The sequence below is a fragment of the Aspergillus homomorphus genome (assembly GCF_003184865.1).
Source record: "Aspergillus homomorphus CBS 101889 unplaced genomic scaffold BO97scaffold_36, whole genome shotgun sequence".
In the NCBI taxonomy this organism is placed as follows: Eukaryota; Fungi; Ascomycota; class Eurotiomycetes; order Eurotiales; family Aspergillaceae; genus Aspergillus; species Aspergillus homomorphus.
In genome coordinates, this window is record NW_020291922.1 from 113,741 (window position 1) to 131,058 (window position 17,318).

Here is a 17,318-nt window from a genome sequence, read left to right on the forward strand (position 1 = left end):
CTGAATACTTTATACAGCTCGTTTCCATGTTCCATTTTCGCAAAAATGAGAGAAGGTAGAGAAGAAAATAAAATGAGAATCGATGTGGCATCAGACACCTCACGAGCTCGAACCAGTGCTGGTAGCCGCCGGGTTGGTGGGAGTCCAGCCAGAGAACCCAACAGGAAGACCCCGTCCGGTATAACTGGCAATCGTGTCGTTGTTGTCCTTGTCGATGGGCTGCATGAGGTTCATGGGAAGTGCCGAACCCAAGTTGATGTTCTGGTTACGAGCGACAAGAGGGGCAATGAGGAGAATGAGGAAGATAACCAGCATCGTGAAATACAAGATGGCAAAACGAACGACTCTCCGCTTGCGAAGCTTGGACTGCTTCAGGGAATAGATGGGAGGACGAATCTGGCGACTAGGGCGCAGCCAGAAGAGAATGACCGAGTGGAACTTGTCAACGTAAGGCATGCAGAGCGCAGGCAACATGACGAACAAAAGGATGTGGCCCAGGACGAAATCGGCGGAGAAGTAGCCCAATTCGGTGATCTTACACAAGAATTCACGACCAGGCTGGGACAGAGTGTGCCATCCCATGCTGTACCACTTACCGGTCCACCAGGCGATGTTGGACTGGTCATTCTTGAATTCTCTTGTGAGGGCAAGGGCGATGACGAGCTTGTAGAAGAACCGTTGGATGGCGGCCATGGCAATCATTCCCATGACACATCTGGGCCAAGACCAACCCTCGAGGAAGAACATGACCTCGAAAATGGCCAGAAGAACAATGACAGCGATAGCGTGGGCAATAGCAGCCAAGACAGCACCGAACTTCTTGCAGCACATGCCCAAGAGCGGACCCATACAACAAGCCATGCCAAAGAACATACCCGCAACACCGGCGTTGATACCAACCGGACCGAAGGCAACGATGGCAATACGGATAATGGCGTTAGAGGCGTGCTTGTTGTCGTTGGAGATACCGGTCCTGGAGTTGATGTACAGGTAAGGAACCAGGGTAACACCAACGACGACCAGGGGAGCGATGATTTCACTGAAGAAAATGTTCGAGATGCGAGCTCTGGGAACGTCACCGGAACCCTTCTCCGAGGGAACACCCAACAGCTTGCGCTTGTAACCGGTGATACGCGTACGAGACAAGCGGCAGAAGGCGATCCAGGAGGAAGCGTGCGAGCGGGAGTTACCACGAGAGAGCCAACGGATGTAGTCACGGTAGTCGATGAAGAAATCGTGCCAGGCGAACTGGTGAGGGTTGAACAAGAAGGGCGAGATGACCAAGGCCAACAGTGAAACCCAGAACCAGATCAGGGACGCCGTCCAAACGGTGGAGGTGGCAAAAAGAAGCATCAGAAGTTGACGAGAACCGGCGTAGATGGAAGGACCGGCGAAACGCGAGTAGAGCACACCGAAGGGGATACGAGCCGTTGCAAAACCACGGCCGGTACCGATATAACGAGCACCACCGAAGGAAAGGTTCTGGTGGACAGCGTTGGCATAAATTTGACAGACGAACACCTCGAACATGAAAGAGAAGGAACCGAAGTGCTTGGCCAGACGGGTCGCCATACGCCACACACCTCTCTCAGTCAGTTCTTGAACAGCCAAAGGAACGAAGGAGATGAAGAAGACGATGAAGATGGAAATAACGCAGCGGTTGACCCAGTTCACGATGGGCGTCAGGTCGGCACAGTACGTGGGGCGGAGAGGATCGGTAATCGGCAAGTTGGAGTCGTATCTGCAGGTGATCGTCTCATGTCTCAGGGCACCCAGGTTGACGAGGACAATCATGAACATCTGCACAGACAGCATGATGAACATGTTGTTGATGTGGAAACCAGGGTGAGCATAGTAGAAAGACAGAAAGCGATCGAGGGGCAGCTGGGTTCCGAGATAGTAGTATTCTCTGGACAGCATCTGCTCACCCATACCAGTACCGATCTTGGTGGTGAAGTTCAGAATGGAGCCAAAACCAAGATCACGACCCTTACCACACTGGAAGTATTCACAGTGCTTGATGCGTCCACCACGGAGCAAGACGGTCATACCAGCGTAAATATCCTCGTTCAGGTGCAGACCCTTCTGAGCCTTAGAGATACCACCACGAGTAGTCATGAAAATACCGTTCAAGAAATCAGGGTGACCATAGTGCAGCTTTCCGCCAATCTGGGCAAGAGTACGGGCGAACAAAGTACCGAATGTCTGTTCCTTACTGGCAGCGACGTCACCGAGGACACCCACGCTCTCGGAGAAAATGTATTCACGGGCACCGAGGATGGCAACCGGAGTCGTGTTAGCAGAGGGAACACCAGGGGTGTAAGGGGAAACGTTGTCGGTGGTCAGCTCCTCAAATTCAGCAAGGACACTGCGAATCTTCAAGCACTCTTCCAGGTAGTTGTCCTGGTTAGCGTCAATGACCTGGATGTATTCACCGCGGTAGAAGATGATGGAGTGATTCTGGTTGTCGGACTTTCCGTCACCGAGAATTGGGTTACCAGAGAGCTGAATCCTGAACTTAGGCTTGCGCATTCCGTTGTCGAGAAGCTCACAGTGTCCGTCGATCAGGGCAGAATACAGGCGAGGCTCTTCGCCCTCCTCGGTGGGAGGCTCCTCGTCGAGGTAAGCAATCTGAAGATCAGGGTAGGCACGCAGAAGGAACTCGGTGTTTTCGCGCTCTTCCTTGTTGAACTTGGCATAACGCTGCATGGAGACACAGATCTTGAACTTGCGGCGGGCCATCCGCTCGAGCTCACGCTCAAGCTTCTCGGAGTTACCACCGAACATCTGGACCACTTCGGGGTTTTCAACACGATACAGGAGCTTGATGGCGCGGCTGAAGTTCATGAAACCAGAGATGGTTCTGTACAGAGTCTGAGAGCGGAGCGAGGACCAGATACGGGTACGGAGAGTGTACTCGGGGGCGGCGGATTTGAAACCAATGCAGTAGAAGGGAAGATCATCGATCTTGCTCTTCTGAGCATCCTTCTCGCTCTTCTCTTGGTCACCGTTGAATTGCGAAGTCTCATCAGCCAGGATCTTGGTATCCTTGACGAAACAATCCCACTCGTGGGGGTGGAGTTGCTTGAGGTACTCGAGCAGAGTGACACGAGAGTAAGGCTCATCTTCACGGATAATTTCACGGAGAGACAACAGAATCTTCTCACCGTAGTGAGGAATGAGAACAGTGAAGGTGGGCATGTTGTCAACGGGGAGAGGCTCCGGCATGGGCGTGGACAGAGACTGGGCGAAGAAGGAGATACGGCGTTCAGCCTCGCTACCAGCAGGGAAGAATTCGGTCTTGAAAGACTGATCTTCCTGGGAGACGAAGAAAGTAGGGGCACGAAGAGTGCGTTTGCCTTCAACCTCGGAGGGGACCTGGTGGTAGAGAAGCTTCTGGACGTGATCAATGGCCAGAAGATGCTCTCTGTACATGGAGATGATGATGGCGTTCCACACCTGGGAAATGAGAACCTTTGGCTTGTACTTGATTTCCATGTCGGTAGTTGCAAGCACCTTCGAGTAGATACGCTTGGGCAGACGAGAGAACACGTTTCTCCAGGGCGACCAGATCGAGACACCAAGGTAGAAAGACCTGGCAACAGAGAAGATCGTGTTACAGATGACATACCACAGGTAACTATCCAGGAAGAAGAGGGTCAAGTCCATGAAGAACATTAGACCGAGGAGAATCTGAGGCTGAACGTGACAGAGGACGTTCGGAATGTAAGTGACACCAGTACATTGGTGGATGCGCATGGGAGACAGAATGCGAATAGGATCCTTCAGTGACAGGGTCAGGAAGAAGTAGGATTCGACCAGCTTGGCACCGAAAACGCAAATCCACAGACCGTAAGACATCCACATGTCATTACCGCTGAGCCGGGGGAAACTGGCAGTGAAAGTCTGACTGGCAACGTATTGACGTCCGTGCTTCTTCAAGTAACTGCCGAAGAGACCGCCAAGCGGCATGACGGAGAAGAAAAAGAAGGTTGCCAATGCGATGAAGAAATGGACGATACCAATGACAAGAGCAATGGTCTCCCCAATTGTATTCTTGAATCCGAAGACAACAACACCGGGGGCGAGATTGACGATGAAGACAGCCAGGAGGAAGAACAAACGCTTGGTGAGATGCTGCGCGCCAGCCCAACGGCGAGGAACATACAGCCATTCACAGATAGTAGCCATGATTTGGATGAATGAGACCAGGGCACCACCGAAAGCAACAGAAGACCATTGAAAAGAGCCTGGTGGCTTGTTGTTCAGCTGTTGTTGGTAGTTGTGGGTGTAAAGAGTCGGGGAGTTGTAAGCAGTGAAGAACCAGAAAGCACCAAGATGGATGACCCAGATACGGTTGAAGTTGGTGATCAAGTGGAACCACGAACGAGTCTCGCGGTAGGTCTTGAAGAAGGCCTTCTTCCAGTCCACGTCCTTCAACTTGGTCCATCTCTCCGCGGGCGGAACGTCTACCAGACGAGTCTTATCCTCGAAAGAGATACGCTCGATACCCTCGGGGTACCAGAACAGCTGGTTCATATCATCGTAACCAATGATCTTGTCGTGATCGCGCTCGCGACGAACGTACTTGCCATCGGAGATCTCGTAACCTTGATCACGGCAGAATTGGTACAGCGGCGTGATGATCTCATTGAGGTAAGTGAGCTCCTCTACCGGCTCGACCCGGTTCTGGCACTCGGGAGAGCTGTAGTAGTCGTCTGCGCACTTGAAAATAAAGCAGATACATTCCGGCAAGAAACGGACCTGGTTGGCTTCACCCCAGCACAGCAGGTAAAGTGCGATTTGGCGCACTCTGTCGTGCTGAGACATGCGGTTCATCCGCGTCTTCCACCGATATTCGGCAGCTTCGAGACTGTTATCTCCCTCCAGAGCCTCGAGGTTCTCTTCGACATTCTCGGGGTTCTGCTGGGCAGCCTTCTTGGCCGCGGCACGGGCTTTTCTCGTCTTACGATCCGCCTTTCCGAGCTTCATGTTTGCAAATCCAACGGCGTCATCCAGATCCAAGTGAGCGGCAAAGTACCAGCGACGGTAGTTTGCATTGTCACCACCAATGTAGTCGGCGTGGAGCGACAGAAGAGCCTGGTTGGGGGTCATACGAGAAGCTCGGGAGTCCAGCTGTGTCATCAAGTGGTCGTACATGTTACGCATGCTGTCCCGCTGGAAACCGAACTTGTTGACCAGGTCGATAAAGATATCCTCGATTTCCTCCTTGGAGACGGGCACCTGCCCATCCGAGGCCCAGGCCGGGAAGGGCTCCCGCGAGCGCTGGCCGGCAGGCAGAGCACCGCCGTAGTCCATGCCGTACACGGGGGTGGAGGCTCCGGAGGATCGATTGGCACCATAGGAGACCTGGGAGGATGGGGGGCGATAACCGCCATATCCGCCGCGACCACCGTACTGGCTGTCGGCGTAACTGTTATAACGCTCATCCCCCCGGCCGTAGTAATCCATATCGGCGGCCCGGGCAGTCTCGGATCTCATGGTGAAGTCGCTGAACGTTTCGGAGTCTTCTTCGGAGTCGCCACGACGTCTTCCCCTGCCACCATTATTTCCTTGGTCATAGTACTGGTCACCGTAGTAGTCGTCTTGGTGGCCAGCATCATAGTAACCGCCTTCCTGTTGATATCCTTGACCTCCCTCGGCATTATAATAGTTGCTATTACTGGCCAAAAGTCAATTCGAATCCTTGAGGGGGGGTAATTATGCAGAAGGAGAGACTAGGGATACATACCCTCTATCATAGTAACTATCGCCATAATTTTCATGATCATAATAAGCCTGGCCATGTTCGTCTTGGTAGTAGGAGTCACCATGTTCCTGGTGGTGGCCGTAGCCCTCCTCGTAGTGGCCTCCTGCGGGATAACCGGACATTTTGACGTGCCACAATCACAGAGTCTTCGAAAAGATTCTATCAAGATAGCGAGTCGTGAGTTTCTGTGTTCATGGCGAGCAAGGAGCAACCCGTCAGCGGGCGGTCGTGGTCAGACTTACATGAACAATGACCCATTAAAAATTAACTGAAAGTAATCCCGATGGCTGGAGCATATAACAGGCAGTCGAATTTCCGCTATGATCCGTTCGCTTTAAAGATCGAAAAGGGTGTCGAAACACGTCGAGTACACCAAAACCGAGAGCGCTTTTTGTCCCCTGGAGGCACCAGTCCCCGACAGTTGAACGGTGTAGAAGTGATTCAAACTCGAACCGAAAACGATTGATTGTTTTGTAGTGAGGCCGACTCGTGTGGGGTCGAAGCCGGCGTTATCGTTAATTGAAGACCGTTTGTCAAACGAGTGGAATGGTCAAGCCAAGTAGTCGAAATGAAACTAAAGGGGGAGGGCGACCGAGAGCTGGAGGCGTCAATGACCGGCGTGTTGCAGGTCGAACCTGTCCGTCTCGGTTCAAGCAAGACCTCCCTCTTCTTTCCTCAAACGAAAGAATCAGAAAGAAGGAAGGGAGCCAAGTCGCGTTTTCCTGGCAGGAAAAGTGGTTGGGTGACTTGGGGGGGTGGATGGTGGTGTGGGTGGGTGGGTGTGTTTTGGGGGGGAGGGGATGATAAGAACAAAAGAGTGAACAAGACAGGGAACCGAAAAGAAAAAAAGGAAGAGGTTAGGGAAGAGAGAAGCAAGAGAGAACGAAGAGAAGGAAAAGACCCAGAGCGAAGGACGGTTAGAGGAGGCTTGAGTTGGACGGGTAGTGGTGAAAAAGGGAATTGATTGACCGACAAGCAGGGAAGATAGCACTGGCGCTACTTTTACTGGGCCAGTCAGTCTCTCACTGTTTCTTTTTCTCCTCTTAACCCAAGTAGGACCTTTTCTCGGGTTTCTCTAGGCCTTTTTTTTTCTCCTTCCCTAGGATTTGGGGGGGGAGAGGGACAAGGGGAGGGGGCAGAGTGTGTGGGAGAGAGAGAGAGAGAGACTGGGAAGGGGGGGGGGGGGGGGGGGGGGGGGTTGTGAAAAAAAAAAAAAAAAAAAAAAAAAAAAAAAAAAAAAAAAAAAAAAAAAAAAAAAAAAAAAAAAAAAAAAAAACGATTCCTCCTGGACTAGTGGTAAATATGTCCGGTCAGCCAGACCAGGGCGGGGATATGCAGCCAACCAGGAACTCCCCACGTAATGTTCCATGGGAGGATACTGCAGTGTACCTGGTATTTACCATTTCTTACCACATTTCGGTATGTTGAATATATGCAAAACACAGAGCCAGTGTATTAAGACAAGTAAAAACAGTCAGTCAAGCTTACCTAGTATTAGGTACATTACCCACCACCACCACCATTCATCTTATCCACTTTCCCAGTCACCTACACTTATCCATCCCAGCAGGTACCAAGTACTGACCACCACCTCACCTCTCAGCATTATTTCGACCATTAAGTAGAGGCTGGATCAGCGAAAAGCTTCTTGGCCATTGGCTTCAAAACAGGCCGACAGTCCCTAACTGCTTACTATGTATCCTTCCTAATAACTTATCAGTCTACTGTGCTCTAGTAAGGTCCCTCAGAGACCGTGGTTGAAACCTCCCCGGGTGCCACATCTGCCGAATGTGAGTACGCGTAGAAGAGCCCCGACAATTCGCCTTCCCGAAGAAACCACCACATGGTGTCCATAGAAAACCAACTGAGCCCTGTCCTTGGTATAACCGAATGCAGCAGTCCAGTACATGGCAGGATGGAGACAATCCGATCCAACTGACGTAGCTAGAAGCCACTTCGAACCATGATTCTCCTCTGAAGCCTGGAGTGGACACACACACACACACACAAGTTCGACGGAGGCTTACCGGCATCGAAATCTGCAACAAGTGGACAAGAGTCGTCCGGAGATACGTACTGTGTGGTTCGTTCGGAATCCATGGAAATCAGCGACGGCCCCTGAAGCCCCCGACCCACACTCAAGGCCAGGGAATAGGAAAATTACCCGGATCGTACCGAACTGTGAGAGAGGTGGTGGTATTGGTGTATTATATGTAGTATTGTAAGTGTATACTTGCTGTCTTGGACCGACCTACTTACCTACATTGCTCTCCCCCTCGGCATGAAGGGATGAATCATGAACCATCGCCATTCCTCAACCCGCCCGTAACAGCCAACCACCAGTCCATATCCTTAGAATATCATAGTGGCAAGGTCACGAATGCGTCGCCGGGGCTGGCTGGTTGTTTATTGTGGTCTTTGGTTCGATGGGACCCTCAGAGGAGGATTATTGCAACAGCTTCATGCTATGGAGCTCCGTTTCTTAAATCGCGCCTCCTCATAGTTCCTTCGCCATGGTATCCTCCCCTCGACTAAGCAAGCACATGAATGTTGGCACTTCCTGCAGATATACTCCGGCTCGAAGGAAGCAAGCACAAATTGTCCATTGCCCGTAGAGTAACAGTAACATGACCATCAGTGCAAGACAAGAATAGGCACACACTTTTCTGGCGCGCAGTCGCATTTCCAATCAACCTGATGGCATGAACTACCGATCATAACTATCGCCTGCGTCCACGAATAGAGCTTGGGTACCTATCGCTGCCAAATCCATACAGATCAATGCAACGCAAAAACAAGAAATCATCGAGCAACAAAAAGGGAAAGAAGAAAAAAAGCTCTATGCGTTGTACTTCACTATTTCGCCACGAGCCCACACGCATAAGGAAGCATACAGCCTACATAATTTGCTGCTTCGACCCAATGCCGCTGAGTAAGGCAGACAGCGAAATCCGACTTTTTCTTTCCAATTATATCTTTTTTCTTCCTGTCTCCTTTGCCACACCTATCATTACACAGAAGAGGGACACATTGGCCTTCGTTATGGAAGGAGGGCCGTTTCTGACAGGCCAAAGTGGCTGCCAGAACCAAGCTCCGGAATTACCAGCTGGATCGAATATAGCCCCGGGCCCCAGTCAGTGGGCACGAAACTTATCCAGTGACAGCGGCTGCACATCAAGTCTATCCAAAGAATGGGGGGGGAGATGCCTGGAGGTGGTCTGGACAACCCACCAATACCATTTTCTAAAGTTTCTGAACATCCGTACTGTACACCAACCCTAAGCATAAAATAAAAAAAGGGGGACAACGTGGTCTGTGAAGCCAATTCCTGCGGGAGACTTGCATTGAGTTTCGAGGATTGGTTCCCTGGTGACCGGTTCGAGGGTTCGCGGCAGATACATTACATTCCGAATTCTCGCCTACTGCAACAAGAAGAAGCAGGTCAGCTCAGCTCTGTCGGGGGAGAGCGGGCGGGGGTTCGCCAATGCACTGGAAAGACCAAAGATCGACTCCGCGCTCCATACTTATCTATTCTTAAGCATTGCAGATGGGGGGTGCATCTAAGACAGCAGTGACAAGAGAGCCACTCTTCTGACCCTGAGGGAACCCGCGATTGCCTGCAGAAGAGATCTACTCAACGATCAAGGGATGCACTACTGGATTGCGATCGTTGATGGGGATAGGTTCAGATCATTGAAAGCTATTTCTGGGGAAGATGCCCATGAACACACTGTGATTGACTTGTCGCTCGAGTCTAACTCTTCCTCTGGAGTTCGCTAGCATAAGGAAATGCGATAGATAGTGAGACAACAGTCTCCTTCTTCAGGATCCTTACATCCCGAGCTGTCCGATCGATAACTCTACACTTGTCAACCGTTGCGATCCAGATAAGACCGATAACCGACAGGCAGACAGACAGAGAGCCAGACACGTCTTCAAACCACTGTAAGCGATTTGAAACTTACCTTCGGGATACCTGCAGAGTAGGTTCCGACCGTACGAGGAGAATTACTGTACGTCCACTCGTAGCGGCATGTAATATTTGCAAACAAACAAAACAATCCGCCAAATGTAAAGGCGCAAGCCACTCAGATTGCGCAGACGGGCAGGGGAGAGGGGCGGCGGCGGCGGCGGCGGCGTAGGAGAAGGATGGAAAATGCCCCCACACCCCAAAAGAAAACAAGACCCAACTTTAAGCCTTGATTGCGGTGGCTGTTTTTCTTGCTGTTTGGTGTCTGCCCTTTTTGAACTCCAATGAAACGTTGAATTCCTATTGGTAAAAGGGAAGGGAGGCACTTGTAGTTTGTGCTCCATAATCAACTAATCAGCTGCATGATCGACAGGTGTAACTTGTACTTCTGGCTTGTTGTTCCAGCCTCCCGGCCCTCTCTTCCAGGCTTCCAGCCTTTCCAGCCTTTTACTCGTAGATAAAGGGAGATGAGATTGTGGAGACATATTCAAACTTAAGGTATTAATTACTATTAACCAACCCATCTTCCCTGGACGGACGGACGAACGGACCAACTCCCCGACCTCCCACTATTGACGAAGTCGAAACCTATGTCCGGGCCATTGGCGATAGTATGGAAAGAAGGGAAGAAAAGTGAATATATTCTGGCTGCAGCTCCTCGCCTAAGGAAAGAGAAACCCGTCTCTAAAAAAAGACCCCATTGAGGGAATGGAAAACAATATCAATGGCCAGCCCATGAGTAAGTACCGAAATTCAATCGTCGCGGCCACGGTATCCCAAAGACAGTCCTGTTATTTGTGAGAAGGTCAGAAGCTCAACTAAAAGCGTAGCCGGCCCCACCAGCTACGTAAGATCCATGATGACATCGGCATCGGTGGGAGGGAAACGTCCACGATAACTGGTCTCTTCGATATCTCTCTCCCCCCCAATCCAGATCAGGCTATCAGTTGGCTGCAGCCAAGCAAATTTATGGTGGTCTAAACGTTCTTCCGCCTGCGTGGGTTGGATGATTGTTGATTGTATGGATGGATGGGCTGAATCAGGGTTCCAAAAATATGCAAATATTTTTTGATCCGGGAGCCAACCAGGCAGTAGCCATGGAACCGACCAGCCTCAACACACGAAAAAAAAAATAGTTGCTGGTTACGGTTCTCCCTTCTTGATAGTTAGCCCTCTAGCAGTATAGTGATCTTCATCGCATAGATTAAAATAAAGGGTTCACTGGACCTAGAACCTCAAGAGAATACTATAGCGCAATACTAGCCGGGTGGGATGGTCCGCCAGCTGTTTGGCAGCTGCCCGGGGGGGGTGATATGCAAGATAGATGGAAGTCTGCCCGTTCCATTTATATCTTCCTTGCCCTTGCAGCAGATCAGGAACCTACAGGACAGGGCAAGACAGCAACCCAAGTTGCAGGGTCGTTCTTGAGTGTCTGTCATGCGACTCTATAAGTAGATGATAAGACGTCCCCTCCTAGCAGGATCAACATCAGTTCAATGGCATCAGATGAACCCTTTCCCCCAAAACCACCCCTGATGAGCGGAGGGGGGGCTCTATCTCACCCACCATGGTCACCTCGTCAATGCCCCTTTCCCCTCCCCCAATAATTTCACCCCTCCAACGACTCCGTACTAGTTTGCGGGATATGCGACCGCAAGCAGTAATCCCAATCCCATCCTAAAGCCCTGCTTCATTCGGTTGTGGGGTGTTCATAGTATTCAGGACACTTACCTAGCAGGGAGCAGGTTTCAACAGCGATTGAATGGGCCAATGTCCAGACACGACAGGGCACTAGATGCAGAAGTGGCTGTGGGCAAATGGAGCATGAGATGTAGCCGAACACCAATCGGATGGGACTACAAAGCGGGTGGCAATATCCGCGACGAAGTTGATTGAGAACTTGATTGTGTGGTCCGGCCCGGTCGAAGGATGGATGGGAGTAAAAAAGGGGGGCCATGTTTCAGGTTTCATCTCGCCTGATTGACTTCCCCCGCCCCGTCACGCTATCACTTCCCTATTCCCTAATGATTCGTTATTTCATTTAGTTCACTGGTCTCGCCACGTACAACGCTGACAAACCTATCCTCGACGATTCGGAAAATGATTAGTTAGCTGTTCACCTGGTTTCGTACACACGGCGACACGCTTACGAAGCAGACAGACCTCTGTGCCAGGTGCTCCTGTAACTCCCATGGTGACCGTTTTCGACAACGCGACGCCACATATGCAATGGATAGGTTACCCGCCAACAAAGTGCGGTACGGGGTTCTGTTCGGATCAGTCGTGCATCTTTCAAGTATAATAGCCATTCTCTGTTGGTCTTTTGGTTTAAGGTGCGATGATCATCTGTGCGAACCGGCTCGCGACGCGACTAGTTTGAGATTTCCGATACTCCAGACTCCATTCAAGGTGGTGAGTGCGCTGCCGGCTAGGACAGTTCCACTGACGGGAAAAGAAAGGATCGTCGCATGGTGATTCAACCCTAGAGGATGTCGCATCGGCATCTTCTACCGGTCATTATGGATGACTTTGCCACATCGACTGCGGCGCGGTGCTGTCTGGGGATGCTATCCCTTTGAGCTGGGACCACCATCTACAAGTATGACAACCAGGTTGAAATAGATTTCATGGGCCGATATAGTCCTGTGTACCAGGACGATCCGAATGCGACCACTGCTGCGATTGACCGTAGTCCATCTCCGTCGATGTGCGACTGTTCTATCTCTTACCTCCTCTCATGTTGCGCACCTTTCGCGGTGGCCTTTCCGCGCTCGGTATCGCAGTTTGGTGGTCATTGGCGCGCGCGTGGGACCGTTATGAAATTTCGTGGGACAAAGCTGAGATCCTACTACCTACTCAGGCGGGTTCGTTTGATGGCGTCGCTGGGGTCTAGCTGTATGGGTGTCCGATTGGGTATGGGCAATGCTTTCCCGTCCGACATTGTAGCACGAACTTGGAGAACAATTATGCCTCCAGTCCAGTGCGGACGATAAAATAAGCTCTCTAGCTCTCCCACTCCTGGTTCCCTCCAGGATCTGCGGTTATTCCTTGTTGGGAACGAATGTCTCAGTGGCTGCATCGTGACTGTCCCGCGGTCGTCTGATCGTTTTGATGGCTGGTAGCCACTGACGTTGTGGAAGAGCTACCTTTGCGGGCTCTTCATGTCGGTTAAGTTGCTGTGTATGAGCCCCTGGTCCTTGTGGTTCTTGCATATTGCACGGCGGCTTTGGGCTTGCTCTCCTTGTGGAGCTTCTTAGGTCGATCTCAGCCGTCTCGGTTGATATGTTGCCGGCTATGGTCCCATGGCCTATACTGGATTCCCCCGTAGCCGGGTCCTCCCTGATATCGTAGATCTTAGGAGGTGGTGGTCCCGCTGGTCTGCTGCCATACATCGATATATCCATCCACGCCGCAGAGCTGGCCGCGTCTGTTCTATCCATCAGCTACTGTGACTCCATGTTGCTCTCGGTATGCGTATATGGTCTGCCGCTCGGGTGTCAGCTTTTTGTATTGCCCGCCCGAGTCTCGCCCATGCCCACTTCCATGTCTTGCACCTCGCTATCTGCCCATTTTGTAGCCGCTGGCCAAGACTCAGGCACGGCAGGATTGGGGCGCTTACCGGCTGTAATGGGGGTTCGTGCACATCTGAACATGCTCTCCCTCTCGCCTGTGATCATACTCTGTGCCCGATGCTGTCATCCGTGATACAGGTCAGACCTCGGAGGCGCACTCGTTCATATATAGTGCGGGGTTTTCGGTGCCGTCAGCATTGGGGTCGGAACTCTCGTGTATTTGGGTGTCAATGGCGGTGCAGGGGGGCTTGTCTCTGTACTGGTATCTCCTGAGAGCGCTAATCGGCATTATTGGGTGCTGGTCTTTGAACTTTTCGTGGTCGTTGTCCATACATGATGAAACCAAGTATTCCCCAGAAGCACCAGCTGCGGTGTGTAAGTATATATCCGGCAAGAAACACCCATCTATGTCGTAGGGAAACATCAATCTACGCATCGTCAATTGTACGGTTGGCAAATGCTAGTTAGCAGAGACTTGATATATTCATAGCGGTACAGTCAGGGTAGGTTAGTAACAACATGGCTAGTTAGTGTTCTGAACACCTGTCAGTATACCAACCCCACGACAACCAGTGAATACGGGCATTTGCTCCAGAATATCAAAAAAGGGAGATATATTTAAATACGGCGCCTCCAAGCATAACAAGCCCGGGTGGTCTAGTGGTATGATTCTCGCTTAGGGATACAAACCCAAGCATATCTGCGAGAGGTCCCGCGTTCGATCCGCGGCTCGGGCCGTTAATCTTTTTGTATTCTGATGATGTCTCTTTTTTTCTTGCTATGACCGATCCTCCAAGCGATGATGCCATCATAGACACTGAGACATCAAGCGGTGTACGCCCATGGGGCATCGGATGGGCCAACCCCAGCCCCAAAATCCACCACCAAGAACCTTACCGGCCAGTGCCTTGGTTTCTTTGTCGCCGGGATCTTGCCCGACCCGCGTTGCTGTGCCAACCACTCTCCAAACTCCCACCGCCGGTCCATAGCCGTCTCCAGTGATCCAGCCTCTCGCAGATAAAGCGTGCGAAGAAGACCGACAACTCACCGACCGACCGACCGACGACTGCCACGCCACGGCAGGTACTGTATGACACCTCAGATCGCCACGGGGCCCATCAACAACGCGGAGTGTGGGGGCTGCTGCTGCACTGCAAAGCAACTGGTACCTACAGTTAACAGATCCGATAGCTTCACACAATGGCCCGACTCAACCCTAACAGCCCCATCAAGCCCGCTCTATTCCGGCCCCAGGCCAAGCCCATCACCAGGACGGTCGTCCGCGAGGTGTCCCAATACACGACCTCGTCCGCGTCAGAGGCAGAGGATGATCACCAGCAGCGACAATGGACTGTCACCGCACGGAACGGGTCAACAAAGAGTGACCGCGCGACAACGACCACATCCACAACTGAAAGACCCCAACAACGGAGAGTCCGACTCCAAAGAACCGAGACCGTCTCGAGCGGCGCCTTCGACATCTTTTCGGACAGCGATGGCGGGTTCAGTGAAACCGAGTGCAGCAGCGCTCGGTCCTCGACTCGGTCTTTGTGCGAAACCCGGACAACGGACCCTTTGAGACTGTCGCAGATTAACTCTTTGTCTGCCCCATTGTCGCAGCCGCCGCCGCCTTCGCCTCGCCGTAGCAGGTCAACAAGGAAGCCGGAGACGTACAACTACGACAAGGAGAATGACCCCATCGAACACGAGCATGAGCCGGAGGATCGCAACGGCCCCTCGCTTTCGAGGAACCCTTCGGATGCATCGTCGGCTCGATCTTCGACGCGCAGGCAAACTGATACCCGGCCGACTCCAGCGAGGGTAATGTCGAATAACCGCCGTGTGTTCCCGGGCTATCGCCGGTCGGAACCCGGGTCTGCAGACGAAGAAAGCGAGGGAGACAATGACGCCGACTCAATGGATGATTTCATTGTCAGCGACAATGAAGACCTCAGTTTCCACGACTCATCTGAGAATGAAACAGATGCCGAAGTAAACAAACCACCGCAGCCCACGCCCTCTCCACCTCGAACAATAACAAGAAAGAGATTGTTCAGGGGTCGACGACCAACCCAAGCTGAAAGAGAATTAAAAAAAGACCTGCAAGAAGAGGCATCCACGCCGGGTTCTGACAATGAAGTGAGCCTGAGCCTGGAACCCACGCTGCCAGCGACGTTGACACTGGCTGCTCCAAAGCTGGAGGCCAAACCCAGACGTCTCTTTCAGGATGAGATCAACCTCACCGAGAAGTTGAACCATCTACGCCTGGAGAACAATGGATCAGCCGCGCAACTCCAACAGGATCTATTCACGTAAGTACCATAAATCCCCATTCACTCCCTGTCGCTTTGGCGACAACCCCCGATTCTTATGCTGATATACCCACCCCAGTTCCGCCCAATACGATGATTCTCCGACCAAGAGATCGCCGGCCAACAGAAGCTCTACATTGGCAACGGGGACGACCACAACAACCTCGACGCCGCCATCGAGTCCCTCCAAGGGACGCCTCCGATCCCCTACCAAAGACCGACTCCGGGTACAAATCCCACCGACCCCGTACCGCGAGAGCGTAGACGCCTTCTGGAGCGAGGGAGCGACCAGCGACTGGGTCACCCAACACTCCCCCTGCAAGGTCGAAGACCTCCTCCGCGAGTTCGACGAGGAGTCCGACCCCGAAGTCATCGACGTGGACATCATGCCCCGGGGAGCCAACCGCGGCAGCCAACCAGCGACCCCGACCCGCAAACCCCCCAGCAAGACAGCGCTCAAACGCGCGGAAACCGAAAAAAAGAAAGCCGAGAAGGCGCGCAAGCAAGCCTTCGACGAGTCCAAGGCTGCCTTCGCAGAGAACTTTTTCACGACGCTGGACGATGCCGTGAACAAGGGCCAAGTGCAGAAGCTGGCGGCGTCGACCGGCGGCGTCTCGATCGTCTGGAGCAAGACGCTCCAAACCACCGCCGGCCGCGCCACCTGGAAGCGAGTGACGTCCGGCAAGCAGCGGCCGCGCGAGTCCGACCACACCCTCCCCACAGAGAGTAGCGTCGCACCCTCCGCCAAACACTACGTGAAGATCGAACTGGCGGAGCGCATCATCGACAGCGAGGACCGCATCATCAAGACGATGGCGCACGAGTACTGCCACCTGGCCAACTACATGATCTCGGACGTGCACGACAACCCGCACGGGGAGAGCTTCAAGGCGTGGGGCCGGCGGTGCATGGAGGCGCTGCGCGACCACCCGGTCTACGGCGGCGGCCGCGTCGAGATCTCCACCAAGCACAACTACAAGATCGACTACAAGTACGTGTGGAGCTGCGTCGACTGCGGACAGACCTACGGCCGCCACTCCAAGAGCATTAACCCCGTGCGCTCGCGCTGCGGGAAGTGCCACGGCCTGCTGCAGCAGATCAAGCCCAAGCCGCGCAGCGTTTCGCCGCGCAAGAAGCAGCCGCTGTCGCTGTTGCCGAATGCGCAGGGCTTGCTGGCGGAGGTGGTTAAGGTGATGGACGAGGTTGCGGCGGTCACGACGCTGGATGCGTGATTCAAGTTCGCAAGTGAGTGATGGCTGAACCGGCGGCTTTTGGTATAACATAATAGTCTTGACGGCTTTCTTTTTCCTCTGTTCAGTTTTGAGCGACAAAGCATTTGGTGTATTTATTCTTTGGGGGTTTTTTTCTTGGTGTACTTAGCTTGGAATGGGAGGAGCTGCCGACGACCTGGTGTTGGGCATGCTCAGCTAGCTCAATACATGTATGTACAAAGATTGCTTCTTGGTATAAGGACGGACACTAAGTAATATAATCGATTGATTAATTGTAATTCATTGCTAACTAGGTATCTATCTATCTATCTATCTATCTATACAAGCGGCCGAGCCAGTAACAACTTATCTACCTATGAAGACCATCACCATCGCTTTCATTCCACCCCCCTCCCCCCCCCCCCCCCCCCCACCCCCCCCCCCCCCCCCCCCCCCCCCCCGAGAACCATCCCAAATCCTCCA

General features: G+C 52.5%; 2 protein-coding genes and 1 non-coding gene across 3 annotated transcripts; 2 read left to right on the forward strand and 1 right to left on the reverse strand.

The window, feature by feature from the left end:
• Positions 1 to 10: 10 nt before the first annotated feature.
• On the reverse strand, positions 11 to 6,156 carry BO97DRAFT_161398 (1,3-beta-glucan synthase). Its single transcript, XM_025690229.1, has 3 exons — positions 6,013 to 6,156; positions 5,753 to 5,929; positions 11 to 5,683 (listed from the first exon to the last, which is right to left on the reverse strand). Exons 2-3 carry the CDS (start codon positions 5,890 to 5,892, stop codon positions 100 to 102), a joined length of 5,724 nt encoding a protein of 1,907 aa, XP_025548768.1. The 5' UTR covers positions 5,893 to 5,929; positions 6,013 to 6,156; the 3' UTR covers positions 11 to 99.
• A 7,802-nt stretch (positions 6,157 to 13,958) lies between these two features.
• Positions 13,959 to 14,049, forward strand: BO97DRAFT_t219. The gene has a single exon. It is a non-coding gene; the product is annotated as a tRNA-Pro (tRNA).
• A 463-nt stretch (positions 14,050 to 14,512) lies between these two features.
• BO97DRAFT_445311 (SprT family zinc-dependent metalloprotease) lies at positions 14,513 to 16,905 on the forward strand (the record flags this gene model as incomplete). The annotated part of the gene is made up of 2 exons (XM_025698536.1): positions 14,513 to 15,624; positions 15,704 to 16,905. The coding sequence occupies 2 exons, from the start codon at positions 14,513 to 14,515 to the stop codon at positions 16,854 to 16,856; spliced, it is 2,265 nt and encodes a 754-aa protein (XP_025548769.1). The 3' UTR covers positions 16,857 to 16,905.
• Between the last annotated feature and the right edge of the window lie 413 nt (positions 16,906 to 17,318).